The 15,219-nt window shown below is 34.9% G+C and overlaps 1 protein-coding gene across 3 annotated transcripts in view; it reads right to left on the bottom strand.

Moving 5' to 3' along the window:
- Tsc1 (tuberous sclerosis 1 protein hamartin) overlaps positions 1-15,219 on the bottom strand; it is a 134,237-nt gene that overhangs the window by 73,659 nt on the left and 45,359 nt on the right. For all 3 annotated transcript variants that reach the window (XM_089253459.1, XM_089253458.1, XM_089253460.1), the window contains one exon: positions 5,122-5,195. In XM_089253459.1, the coding sequence (XP_089109585.1) occupies positions 5,122-5,195 (74 nt within the window). The remainder of the gene's footprint in view (positions 1-5,121; positions 5,196-15,219) is intronic.

Here is a 15,219-nt window from a genome sequence, read left to right as displayed (position 1 = left end):
TAACAAAGTGGACACCCTTATAGTTTGAATTTTGGCCGTGGTAAAATTTTTTAGATCTGGTCAAAGTGGACACTGGATTTGCTCAGCTGTATATCATTTATAAGGTTTTCTTTCACTTCAAAATTTTTTGCGGATATCAAATAGTAATCTGATGTTTGTGGTATATCTCGTATTCATGCCTCTCACATTAGTGATCTAGAATAGATTTGGGGGGGGGGAGAGAAAAGAGAATGTAAAATGTTAAAAGAAGAATAAAAAAAGGAGAATGTTAATAAAGACATATATATACATGGAAAGAAAAGTTAGGATTTTTTAGGATTGCATTGGGTGACCATATGACCCGTTTTCCTGAGATATTCACGTTTTCTAAAAATATTTTAGAAAATAAAAATGTCCCTTTTTTTCCCCATATTTTTAGTAAAGCCTACTTATATTTTTTATCCTTCACTGAAATCAGTGAAATCATTTGTTTTTCGTAGAATTCATTTTAATCTCTTGCAAGATCTATTTGCAGTCAAGCTTCATTTCCCACAAGTGGTGATCTTCTGCTGATTTTAGCGATAATCTGCAGTAATTTGAAATCAAAATTTCCCTTATTTTTTCTGAGAAAACATGATTAGTCCAGAATATCAAGAACCGAAAGATGAAAGAGTATTTTCTTTAGAGATTTTTCAAGCAAAGCACAATTTAAGGATTTATAAGGCATTTTTTATAAAGATACAAAAAATCTAAAGAATCTGGTTTTTAACCACATGATTTTAATAAGGATGAAAGATCGGAAGGATTACCACCTATGGAGGTGTAGCTACAGTTATTGCTGCCCATGATTCATACAAAAAATAGTGATTTCTTTGCATAGCACAAGCCAAATTAATACAAATACAAAAGCCACAACAGGCAAATTGCCCAATGAAATGGATGAAAAAAATGCCCATAACAAATATGGATGTCATATATAACCAAAATAGAGCAACCATATATAAAAGCATATATCACAAAAGAAAAACTAATAATTAATAGTATATAATAAGATTATATTATTAAGATGACATTTGCTCATAAAAAGATTGTGGTTGTCTTATCCAAGTATGGATGGATAGCTTCTTGATTTATCCCACTATGTTTATTATACCTCTTTTTAAATGTGTTAATTGTGTTAGAATTCACAACCTTCAGAGGTAAGCTATTCCATTTATTAACAACCCTAATAGAGAAAAACTCCCTGTGACACAACCTGGAATTTTACCCCACTGAATAATACAGGTGTCCCCTTGTTGAAGCAGTTGATTGACAGTGTATTAATAACTCATGGTCCATCCAATCCATCTCATTGAAAATTTTAAGCACTTCGATCATATCCCCCTGACAAGTGTTCATCCAATGTAAACATATTCAAAAAATCAAGTCTCTAAAATTCTGCACCAACAAGAGCACGTGTAACTCTTATCTGCATCCCCTCAACCAAGTCTATGTCCCTCTGTAGGTATGGTCTCTAAAACCTTACAGCATACTCCAGTCCAGGACAACCTAAGCAGCAGAAAAGTATTAGATTGGATTTATTGGCGCAAGGACCAATTTGGTCAAACTAATGACCATATAAAAATAACGTAAACTTAGTTCTTGTCATATAAAGGAAAATTAAAAGTATGTACGGGGTGATTATAAAAAAACTATCCCGACATATAGGCCCCTAACTATCATACCATTCACAGAAACTGAATGAAATTTTGGCATAAGGTATTTTGAGGTATGCGCTCAAGAATGATATAGAAAACAACAGTGTCACTCTAACAGTTACGGTTACAGTGAGAAAATTTCGAAAATATCAAATGGCAACACCAAGTTTTTTGTATTGGAATGCGATCTCCATACTGAAAAACACTAAATAGCGTTGGAATGGCACCTGTAGCACGAAAATCCCCGGAACTAGGCAAAGAAAAAGTAAAAAGGACTTTGCCGTGCACCAGAGCATTAATGTTCGTTTCATTCATCACACCGTTTTTTCGGCTGAGATCCCAGCCTAATTAGTCCTCCACAAGGTCATGTGGAAAATTTGTGAAACACAATAAAATGCTTTATTTTATGCTGCTTCTCTGTCCTTATTGGTTGTCCTCACTTTTAGCCTATCTACCGCCGGTGATTTTCATGCTACAGTTGCCGTTCAAACGCTATTTAGGGTTTTTCACAATGGAGATCACATTCCAATATAAAAAACTTGGTGTTGCCATTTGATATTTTTGAAATTTTCTCACTGTAACCGTAACTGTTAGAGTGACACTGTTGTTTTCCATATCATTCTTGAGTGCATACATCAAAATACCTTATGCCAAAATTTCATTCAGTTTCTGTGAATGGTATGATAGTTAGGGGCCCCTATGTCGGGATAGTTTTTTTATAATCACCCTGTATATCACTAAAACAATGTTGCGTAAAACAATGATGGTAGATTGTAAAATACTATAATTTGACCCAATGGCTTTGATGAATTTAAAAATGTGATATGTATTGGAATGGTCAGATAAAATCACAAAGTGCAAGGTGACTTTGACCAAAAGTTGTCGTAAAATGATGTCAATGATGTGAACAAGTAAAAGCACGAGCAATGGTCAATGAAGCTGTAGAAAGGTGAAAGACAAACACATCTTTTTAAGAATGAAACTTGTTATTCTATTTGCTTTTTCGACCCCCCTCCCCTGCTGAACAATTCAGAAAACCTAAGCTGCTCATCAATGAGAATTCTCAAATCAGTGACCTGAAATAGTAATATCATTAAACTCGTAAGTGAAATGTGGGATGTTCAAACCAAAATGAGTGACCACGCACTTATTAACACTAAAAGTCTTGCTCCATTCATTAGCCCATACTTCAATCATATTGAAGTTCATCTGGAGCATCTCCCTATCACTTGGATTCTCGACTACCCTCATGCAACAGGCGTACAAATATTCAATCATTACACTTCATTCATGAAATATAGATGGCAGCACTGAAAAAAATCAGTCACAACACCAGAAACACACTCAGACTGTTAGGTACACACACTTCTGACACAACTCAATCGGTAGTAAATTGCCCATGGTGATAGACTTGAGTCGTGCTTGGTAGAAAAGAGAGTATATGATATATGTTCACTTGCATAGTTTAGCGTAACACTAGAAGTGCAAAGTGGATTACTTTGATGCAAACCAAACTCCATTTTCATATAACTAGAAAATGAACGCAGATGATAAACCAATTTCTTGACTCCCATGATACAGTGAAACCTCGCCACAATGATACTCAATATAACAATATTTTTTTAAGTCTTGTTTGGAAATCAAGTCTTGGTCTTGTCAAACTCTGCTGCCTCTCAATATAATGTGATAACCCCTTTACAATGATATTTTTTTCAAGTTTCGCAGAGTATCGTTACATTGAGATTTCACTGTATCATATCAATTAAGTCATGAAAATTTCTTCGGAATCTTCAGTAATTCTTTTCCATAATTTACTGTTCTATTAGCAACCTAGAACCATAGTTCGGGAAATTTTGACCCAACTACTATGAGAAAAAGGAATTTACAATATTTTTAGAAAGGTTTCCCTTTTACAATGTATGTCTACAGAAATGAAGATAGTGAAAAATACAGGTCTTTCAAGGCCAATTTATAGTGAGGACTAGCTTTCTTTCAATGAGAAACCAACCTTCAAGCTGAATATTTTTTTCTCTGTAAATTTGAATGGTGGATACATTGAAGTTGATTTGACTTGAAAATTTTTGAGTAAGTGAAAATTCAACAACAAAAAGTAACAACTAACATGCAAATAAAATTTTGATATGCATGCAATGTCAGTAAAAATTCAGTAGTGTGGAGTTTGGGCCCAACTTTCTTTTGCGATACAATAGCAAGAGATCAATTCTAAGAAATAGTAAGATTCATAAGATCTGAAGGCCTTCCAGCAAGGAGGAGTTAGTTCCATTTTTGCACTTTTTAGTTAAGTCCCCTATCTTTTTTGAGAAATTTTTTTCGTTTGTTTGGGGCAAGATGAAGGTAACTCCAGCAGTTAGTTCCTACGTTTCTTAATAGATAGATCATTGGGGAAAGAAAGGGATTGCTACTGGAGTTTTTTAATTTCCCAAAAATGAAAAAAAAGCTAACTCCTCACTGCAAGTCCTTTATTTGATATGAAAACAATGAGATCTGTGCATTTCCAAACAGATGAATTTCTCTTTATATCAGCGATTTGAGAAACATTTATTGAAAATTAAATTGCAAGCTACAAAACTGGACAAAAAATAACCATTGAAAATAACTGTTTTTAACAAGGGTCCAATGCCAATTCTCTCACTCACTATATGCGTAATAAACCCAGAAAAGTTTGGAACAAAACTGTGGATTGGAGTTAATGCTAACACTGAATTTAAGTTTTGAATGGATTTCCATATCTAGACAAGGATGATCGCATCCAACAAATCTCTTTTAGAGCACGTAATGATGCATCTGATTCAGCGTTTGGGAACAAGGCCAGAAATGTCATGACTGACAACTTTTTACTACATTGAAAGTTAGTAAACAGAAGAACAAGCTCTGTAGAAAATGCTAGGAGAAATAAAAGCAAAGCACTGATGCAATGAATAAATTGAAAACTACATTTGCATGAAACATCACTACTGAGAAACACTTATGCCACAATGACAATTTATTAAGGGAAAAAAGATGAAAATGTTTCAATACTCAAAACACTTAATCTGCCCTCCAATATCAACAATAATAGTTCCATAAATCATTTCACAAAATTGAATAAAAGTGGACAAAAACCCTAGAAACTGAGCACAAAATTCTTATTTACACACTAGAATGTGGTATTTTATTACAATCTTGATCAGTTTGACTCAATCCATGGTTCTAGGTATATCAAAATAGAAGCACACTTCTAGTGTTATCTTGGGTCATTAAGATTTCAGAGGGTCAATGAGGTTGAATGACAAATATTCTTTTATATTATAAGTATACTGGATATTATTCTAAAAAGTGGTCTATGGCCTTTATGTTTGTCACACAAAAGGTCTGTCAAACACAAAAGTTTAAAAACCTGTGCTCTAGATGAAGATAGAAATATATGTAGAAAAAATATTTTTACCTTTTATTACTCAACTCTGTTTCTTTACATGCAGTGACTAAGAGGGGGTGTAGTCTCACCCTTTTAAGCATTGGCTAGAATGAATGAATTTTTCATTTTAAAAAATAATATACAAAAAGTGATAGAAGTTTCACATTTTTAACAAATTAAAGGAAAAACATTAAAAGCTGCTGTAAAATAACATGGCATTACATTCATTTTAATATGACACAATTATGACTTATAACATCATGTTGATAATTTACCTAACATTCAAATCAGCTGCAGAGGTGTATTTAAAACTATCTGATTAGGATGAAGTATTTTACATCTTCTAACCAATGTGCTCGAGTATACTCGAGCAGTATTGTTGAGATGGAATAGAGAGTAGTTCAGTACAGAAAGTTGCTATTCTGAGACATATCAAATTTAAAATCCTGTAACTTCCATAAAAAATTCTGTAATTTCCTACAAAAACTTTACAAGAGTTCTTTCACATGTTTGAAATAATAATGGACACAATTACAACTTATATTGCAGAAAAAAAAGGTGATTGGATTATTTGTTAACCTTATCTATCACAAATTAAAATTTTTCCATCCCCATGGTACACACATTGCCATCCAACAATTTATGTAAAGGAAAGAACAGCATAAACTAACGGACAATGCTTCTTTACCTCTCAACTTTTCACAAGTTTTTCAATTCAAATATCTCAGCAAATATTGCACTTAGAAATGTGATTTTTTTTGTTGGCTTCAAGAGAAACAGGGCAATAACTTTCTAATTGGGATTTTAAGGACAGGGTGTCTATATAAAAAGTTAATTTATTTTAGTTTAATAAAACTATATAACCTCTTGCACTATGAATGAAGTATCTGAGATCTACACATAATTGTTATTTTTTCTGATTGGAAGTACGTCTCTAGAATTAATGTGGTTCGCAAGTAATTTCTGGCGAGAGGAGTTAGCTATGCACCCTGTGTATCTGTACACCAGAAGGGCTCTATGTCCATTTTCATCAATATTAGGATAACACTATTAATTGGCAGTACTTACACTACACATAGGTATAGGACACCAAGTTCTATTTCAATAAACAACAGATCACTTTATAAAACAAGCAAGCTCCATAAAAGGACATACTAAAAAAATCTTTAAACAGCACTCCTGTAAAATTTCCCTTTTGTGACATGGTGCCCTTTACCTCTGGCATACAGACATTTTTTTTATATATTTTAATTTTTATGTCTTTTTTTCTTTCTACTCTTTCCTTACCAATCTTTCCCCTTAATTTTTTTACTCTTAAGATCTGGTAAATAGTTTCATTCTATATTTTATGATGAAATGTATTATTGAATTTATTCATTGTAACAACCAATATGGGACCTTGGTGTCTCCTTGATGGTTTAAATAAAAAAAGCTGCAGGATTGTTTAACTGCGGTCCAAGTACAGTGAGCAAAAAATATCAGAGGAGTGACGTCGTTTAGAATTTGCCTCGAGCTTGTTGCATACCTGGAATAACAAGGAGAGATAATAGAAAACTCATTGCATTTACCAAGAAGAATCATTGTGCCACCCCGAAATAACTTAATGCAAAGTACAATGTTTGTGTCTGCAACTGTACCTTAAGTAATCTTTCATGGGAAGAAAGATTTAAGTACTGAATGAATGAACGCCAGGGTCTCTGCCACCGGACATATCCTGTTGCTGAGATCTCTTCCAGCCCAGCTTCGTGGCAGAATCGGGAACAGAGTGAGTGCACCTAACAGTCTGAGTGTGTAACTAGTGTTGTAGCTGATATTTCAGTGCTGCCATCTACACTTCAAATTGTGAGTGAAGTGTAATGATTGAATATTTGTAAACATTGTAGGCCTGAAAGCCTAAACTTTCTTTGATGAAATGAAGGCTTTCATTTTAGGGAGGTTTTGGCTTTCATTTGTAGTACTTAGATTTAAGTACTGCAAATGAAAGAAAGCCTAAACCTCATTCAAGTTGACAGCAGAAGCGGTTTCAGTTGCAATGGTATAAATAAATACATCAGCTGAAAAATAGGTGACAGGAAGATGACGACTCAACGAACTTTGCAATAAAGAGTCAAGTATCAGCTTGAAAACTGAAGATGCTATGATAAATTCACATGAAAGAAAACAGAAGAAAACCTCAATGATTGCTGCATTGATAAGAGAAAAAAAAACAATTTTTTCTGTTGTTCTTTCAACTTTGGGCATGCATGACAGCCAACGGATGTACTACGATCTCATAATTCTACATGGACATTATAAAAAACTTTTTAATTTTTTTAATTCCAAGTGTTCACAAATGGTTTTAGAATGCAACTAACTTCACATTAACAATGTGATCAAGATTTTCCACAGATCTGTTTGATCTGTCCAAGGAATTCATTAGTGTTAGTAGACATCCATGCCCGAACTGGGATTCAAACTCAGACCTGCACAGTCAGAGGTTAGTTCCCAAACCACTTGACTGCCAGACGGCAAACAAGATGGCAAAGCATTCTTGGCATTACAGCCAGGGCCATCTTAAGAGCATCATGGGCCCCACCAAGTGATTTTTCTGAGGCCTTACTTGGAAAATACTCAAAAAATTCAACTACTTCTAGTTTTTCTGAGGCCCTCTTTTCTTGAAGTGCATCGGTGGGCCCATGCATTAAGACACCACTGATTACAGCAAAAACACACAGTCAGCCTTCTTCTGATATTTTTTCCAAAGATATCTCACTATACATAGAACAAGGTTAAACAATCCAGCAACTTTCCTTTGAGGACTCTATCTTCCAGCATGGAAATTATCAGCTTTTGAGATCATCAGAAAGATATCTTTTGGGAGCCATCTCTTGGCGCTTCAGAAAAAGTTATGATGAAAACCCTGGTATATTCATTTTTTATAGATTGTCTGGTTACCCTGCTACTGCACAAACTCTACTTCATTTACAAATTTTGTGCCAATATATATTTTTCAAAATAGCGATTGAACACTAATTTCTCATAAAAATTCTGATTGAATTTTTTTTCCAGGGTTTTGCCAGTTTATGAACTGATTTTTAAGGTCAAGTTGGAATAAATTTATGATTTTTTCATTTATTTCATATTTAAAACAATTGTTTTTACCAAAAATTTTAATTCTAAAGAAAAATATTTTTGTTTTATTTTTTTTATTTTTGCATTTTAAAAGTACCAATGCTAGTGCATTTGTGGATGATCAAACACTTTTTGCTAGGGGTACTAGCTATCAAAAGACTTAATTTTGAATCATGTTGTTTAAACTGATCAAATGCACTACACATTTTCTTTATAAATTTCAATGAGTTTTTTTTTTGTTTTTTTACAGAAGAGAACAATATAGTTTATTTGAGCCAAACAGATAAAGGAAGATGTATAAAACAAAACTATCAAATTGTATGATACAGAATTTAATTCTATTAATAAATTTTTGCCATTTTATTCCACAAAAATATTTTCTTAGAATAATTATTTTAATTGATTTAACCTACAGTGTTTGAAGAAAATTGATTTGGGGTACCAATAGCAATGTTATTTATTGTTAGTAAAAATGAAAGTTTTTGAGAACACTATCACACATTTTGCCTCAACCGAATCAAATATTTTTTGCGTTTCAAATTTTGAAAATGGCCTTTCCTGGCCTGTTTTTGCCTTTTCAACAAAACCTGTACTTCAGCCACAAGCAACCATTTGGGATTGAGATGAGGCTGTTTCATTGACTAAAGCCCTAGACACTGCAGTTCCAAGAGTTAGTTCTTTATTCAGCAAACAACTGCTTCTGAATAGTCTCATCCACAATAAGACATACGAGAACTGATCACAGTCTTTCTGCCCCAAAATTTCTCTCTCCTGATTGGTGCATTTTATTTACCAAACATATCTACAATGAATGATGGATTCCATTGGACCAAAATTGTTTTTAAGAGCAGTGATAAGGTCATTCTAAGACTTATTAGCAATTGCTGCTGGCATGGTAAGTGAGCAAATTACAGTGAGTGTATACTCAATCTTTGTGCCATATACTTTTATGATCAAAGTTGCACATTTCAATACAGGTTTATAAAAGTTGTTTGCATCCAAACAGTATGTTAATTAAGGAAACAGTTATTTTCCGGATATTACGCTGAGGTGAGCTCGGAAAGAAAAGTCATCACGTCTCCGCCGGGACTGTTAATTGTTCCCCATACAGCTGTATAATGCTGCCTTTCTACCAGACAAATATTACTAGACCACATATCTTTATATAGTGAATAGAGAAAAAATTGTTAAAATTTGACTTGAATATATATCCTCTGCACTCTTCCAATATAGTTTCATGTTGTTATTAAGTTTTTTGATTAAAAATTTTCTTTGCAAGAAAAAAATAATACAGAAGATTTAGTGTGAAAAATTACATAAAACTGTATACTTATAGAATTTTATTTTGCCAGAAAACCACAAACGTTTTTAAAAAAATAGTATTATGCAGCTTCCAGAAAGATTTATGAAGGTGATAGAGTAGAATAGATTGTGTATAGAACCAAGTAATGAAACAAAATATTCTGCATATTTCACATAAAGAAATAGGAGGAAGGTTCACTGGTAGAGGAAAATAATGTAATACATATCAAAAAGATATTAGTCACTCTAGTTTTTCTTTCACAAACTTCACATTTTAAAAATACTAATCAAAAATTCTCATGTAATGTTTCATTTGAAAAAATTCAGAACAGAATTTCCTAGCATATTTGTGTCTTAGGAAGTTCAAGACTGCTTGAGACCTGCCAACCTTCAGAAGGTAAAAATTCTGTAACTTTCTTATGAAAAACCTGCAATTTACTTAAAAATCTGGCAAACATGTCAAATTTTTTTTATGGCTGTAATATGAACCAACATAAGTGTGTATGCTATTACCCATAACATAAGGTGATGATATTACCCATACTTTACAGAACATTGTCATATTTTTGGTAAAGAAACCACCAAGAGCTATAGACAATCGCTAATTTTAGCCATTGCCCCGATTAAAGGGGCTGGGTGATGTCGAGTGCTTTGTTATTCATACATTACACACGACAATAAAACATGTTATAAAAATAAGTAAATATTAAAAACAGTAAGGATGAATACTTCACACATAACATAGAATGATACTTACTAGGCATTTCCAATATGTTTTAATGTTAAAAGTTTTTTTCATGAAATTATTCTAATTAACCCAGGAGAAAACTCGCTAGATTTGCTAGTGCATGAGATTCTAATATTTGTATTGTAAGAATGAGAAAAAACTGGAATAAGTACTTGCACGAAAATTCGTTTGTGAGATCCTTACCATCACTTATTATCCTTAGCGCACTGATTATCAAGATGGCTGTGCTAGTATTTTCCACTACCAATTAGACAAGAGTGGAAAATCTGAAGGATCGCTTTGACATATGATCGGCAAGTAGGGTTGGGTTTGTGATGTCAAAAACCTAAATAAATAATTTTGGATGATGTTTTGAATAGGTATAGGTCGAAGCATTATGGGAGAGAGAGCTTTAGAGGGCCTGGATATAAAGAAGTCACCTTTCATTGAAGAAGTAATCTCCATAAACAATGACACTTTAGAGCAGTGGTTCCCCAACCTTTTTCAGTCCGCGTACCCCCAGCTGGCTCGGTTCCTTTCCGCGTACCCCCAACCCTGAATCCTCCAGACTCCCCCACCAATCTGTTTCAGCCATTACAGTTTTCGAAAAACTTCAAAACAAGGTACATGTTGAATTAAATAAAATAAATTCCTTACTTAGCTTTTTTTTTATTTTTAAAGCAAGCAAACAAATTAACACAAAGATTGGAAAAAAAATTAATGTGATGTTTGAGACTGTATTGAATTACAAAGTTTTGAAAACGTAAGCTCAAAAGAGGATAAATACAAACTCAAATCTGGAACTGCGTTCAATTTGCTTCTATATTTATTCTTTATGTAAGTATACAAAGAAAACGTATTGTTCAATAAGCTCCGTGCTAACAAACGGCAACAAATACATTATGGCTTTTCTAGAAAGTTCAACGTGTTCTCACCGCGGCAAGCCCAAAAACTGACTAGGTTTGCCATTCCGCCATTGAAGAGGATCTTCAGAGGGGTATCTGTAAGCTTGCATCCTAGTAGTCTAGCAAGATTAATTGCACTTACTAAGCAAATAGATTTAAAATAAAAACCGGATTTCCCCCTCCCCCGCATTCGCAGGTTTTATCAGTCGAATAAGTACCCAGAGTTCGTAATACCTGGAGGCTGCCCCTGTTTCCCCGAAAAAATACGGAAAATTTTATGATCTAAAAAATTAAAGGCTATATGGTCACCATAGTAAAGGCCCGTTTACACACTGTAAGTGATTAAGTTTGCAACTAAATTTTAAGTTGCCAAGTACGTTACAATGTATGCAGATGATAAGGGCATTTTACACGGCTTTTAGTTGGTAAGTGGCAGTGATGGTATAACCCAATGGTTCCCAACCTTTTACCGTCTGCGTACCCCCCCCCCCCGAATCCTCCGGACTCCCTCCCCCAATCTTTTTCACCCATTACAGTTTTCGAAAAACTTCAAAAAAGGTAAATAATGAATTTAATTTAATTCAACGTGTAACTTTTTTTTATTTTTCAAGTAAGCAAACAAATGAACACAAAGATTGGGAAAAAAATTAATGTGATGTTTGGGACTGTAAATTGAATTACAAAGTTTTAAAAAATTAAGCTCAAAAGAGAATAACTGCAAACTCAAACCCGGAGCTGCGTTCAATTTGCTTTAGTATATGAAGAAAACGTCTGTTCAACAAGCTCCGTGCTAGCAGACGTAAACAAAAACATTATGGCTTTTCTAGAAAGTTCAACGTATTCTCACCGCGGCAAGCCCAAGAACTAACTAGGTTCACCATTTCGTTATTGAAGAGGATCTTCAGAGGGGTATCTGATGCAAGCTCTAGCAATTTCTCCTTTTATGCAATCAACAATGAAGCCGGTTCAAAGTACTCTTCTTTGAAAGGATTAGATGTTTACCGATTACCCATTTCCAGCTCTGAAAAATATTTTTCAAACAAGGATTTTAATCCTTCCAAATGGCCGACTGTTAAATTTAGCCCAGCTTGTGACAAGAAATTGTAAAGTGTTTCAAACACTTCCTAAAAAAAGGGCTACCTCGTGCCAAAGTTCGAACAGCAACGTCAGGACTTGACCCCGGGACAACCACCTAACTTCGGTGTGCAAAAGCAAAGCGTTGTGAAGACTGTCCATGTCTTCACACAACAATTTAAACAACCTGTAGCTGGTAGGATTCACCTTGACAAAGTTGACAACTTTGACCGCTTCATCAAGAACGTTTCGCAAATTTGGAGGCAACGGTTTCAATGCAGGGATCTGTCTGTGCAGTGAGTCCATTTCATTTTGGGAGCGACTTCTGCCACGCGTGCACGACGGCCTGAGTAGCAACTTTCCGTGGATTTTCCCCCATCTGTTGTGAGTCCAATGCATTTCGACCATTGAATTCTTTTTTTAAGGAAATAATGATTAATTGCTTCAAATTAGTCTTTAGCAGTCGTACGAACCCTTCGATGGGTGACAAATAAAAAGATTTACTTCTCTCTTTCAAGTACTTAACAATTACAAGTATCACAGAATATTGCGCAATGTCGGTACTGTCGTCGACTTGGATGGAAAAAAATATTTGACAGAGGTATTAAACTCTCATTATAAACAGACATGTTTATATAATATAACATGTTTATATACATATAACCTCTGCAGACATGCATCTGACAGCATCTTTTCACCAATAGTATGATTTTTTCCTCGTCTCGCAATACAATATCTAATGTAGTTGAAGGTTTCAGTACCTTTGGCAGAAACTTTTGGAAGATTCAAAATATGTTTTCACGTATGTTTTTACAGGTGCAAGGTTGGTTTGGTGTTTTATTTTGGTGTTTCAGTCCGCTTCCATCTAGGTTTTAGCCACTGATCCACAGCGCAAATCACGTGAGTAATAGGTGCTTGGTAGAAAAGTTGACGTAGAAAATTGTGGGATTAACACGCACGCCTCAATACAAATGCCCACACAACTAAAGTTAAACACAATACGAATTAATTCTTTGCTTTTATGCACAGCCCGACATGAGTCAATAATCAAATCTAAAACGGCGAAGAAAAGTGAGTCGAGAGGAAGGAGTTCAAGAATCCCGATCATAGGTTTGGCGCGAACGGAAAGGCTGAACCTTCCAGCAGACGCAACCCCTCTGTTATAGAAGATTTCATTGATAGGGAAAGGTCAATATATTACAACTGACAATATCAGTAAAAACCTCTACCTACTTTTAAAATTTCTTTTTAATCTTTTTAATTATTTTGTTCTTTTTTTAGATGGATGGCCGCCATTACCATTTTCTTTTCGCGTACGCCCTAACAGCCTCTCGTGTACCCCCTGGGGTACGACCCCCAGTTGGGAACGGCTGGTTTAGAGCATAGTACCCAAACTTTTCGCTCCATCTCGCCCCCTTCTTCAGAAATTTTTTTCTCATTGCCCCCAACTCAACTGCACCCATAGGATGTGATGTTAAATCCGTAACTTCTATCGCCCCCAGGACTATTACATTGCCGACTTTGGGAAACACTGGTTTAGAGCATAGTTTTCCAAACTTTTTGTTCAATCGACTCCTTCTTCTAATTTTTTTTCTCTTATTGCCTTCAACTTAATCAAACCATGTTATTCCATTCTGGATTCCATGTTATACCCATAGCTTCTATCGCCCCCTGAACTATTCTATCGCCCACCAGGGGGTGATATTGCCCACTTTGAGAAAAACTGGTTTAGAGGGTGAATGGGTGGTCGAGGATAGGGTCCATTAACAGAACACCCTGTATATTGTGCAAGATAATTCTGTTGAGAGTAGAAAATTATTTTACAACCAAATTAAATATATATTCTTTGTGTAGCATAGTCACTTTAAATATTACATGCGTGTATTTTCTATGGAAATTTTTATTTCAAAAACTATATTTGAGGTTTTTGACGTGACCTAAATGGTTTAAATCATAGTTCCCAAACTTTTTGTTTCATCGCCCCCCTTGAAAGCACCCATGGCTTTTATCGGCCCACAGGTGAAGATATTGCCCACTTCTGGAAACACTGATTTAAACCATCAAAAACTGATGTACACCAAAAACCTGCTAACGCTGCTGGCAAGTAATACCTATTGCATTATTCTACCTGCTGTCTTATGATCGAACACATATAAAAAACACTTTCAGCATGAACAGACCTCCATGTTTAAGTTCATAGATTTGGATGGCTTTGACCCTGTTCACACAAGGTACCGTTAAGGTGATTCAATGTTGCAAGAGCTTTTTCATGTAATTAGGGATAGGGTTCACTTTCTAAAGAAAACAAACAATAGCAGAGGGAAACAGTAAACTCAATGTCTTTTTATAATTTTTCAAGTTTTTATTTTTTTCATGCTGATGGCAATAACTTAAACTCAGCAAATATGAATTCATAATCCAGAAGCCCTGTAATCGTTGCAAAATCCGGAAAGTTGGAAGGTCTATTACTTGCATTTCTCAGGAGGATTTTTTTCCATACTCCCCTTCATAAGCAAAACCAATGGGATCCTTCCAATAATTTCTATTGCTTTGTTTGTTGTACAAATCAGGTTTCTTAAATATATCCAATGATGAACTCACTCTCTGCTATCCATACGAAGGTTTTTAACAGCTGGCTGATGCGAAGCTATATTTAGGAAAGAGAGAAAATTCAACTGCCCTTGCAGGAATCGAACCCACGTCCTTTCACTTGCCAGGTGAGCGCCCTAGACCACTAGACTACAAAGGCAACGGATATCTCAATCTTTCCTTAGACCTTGTTCGCACTGAATGGGACTATACACGGGCGGTCCGAAGTAATTTAGGCCAAAGCCCATGATTGCTGACACTGCCACCAGATGGTGACTTATCCGAATTATCTGAGGATGTGATCTCACTCTCTGCTATCCATCCATATGAAGGTTTTTAACAGCTGGTTGATGAAAAGATATATTTAGGAATGCATTCTAGTGGTCTAGGGTGCTCACCCAGCAAGTGAAAGGACGTGGG

This window comes from Pholcus phalangioides, unplaced genomic scaffold, assembly GCF_987345545.1.
Source record: "Pholcus phalangioides strain wild (caught in Gottingen) unplaced genomic scaffold, Ppha-v1.0 ptg000039l_1, whole genome shotgun sequence".
NCBI lineage: Eukaryota > Metazoa > Arthropoda > Arachnida > Araneae > Pholcidae > Pholcus > Pholcus phalangioides.
The sequence above is the reverse complement of the archived record's forward strand: the minus strand, read 5'-3'. Positions and strand labels throughout refer to the sequence as shown.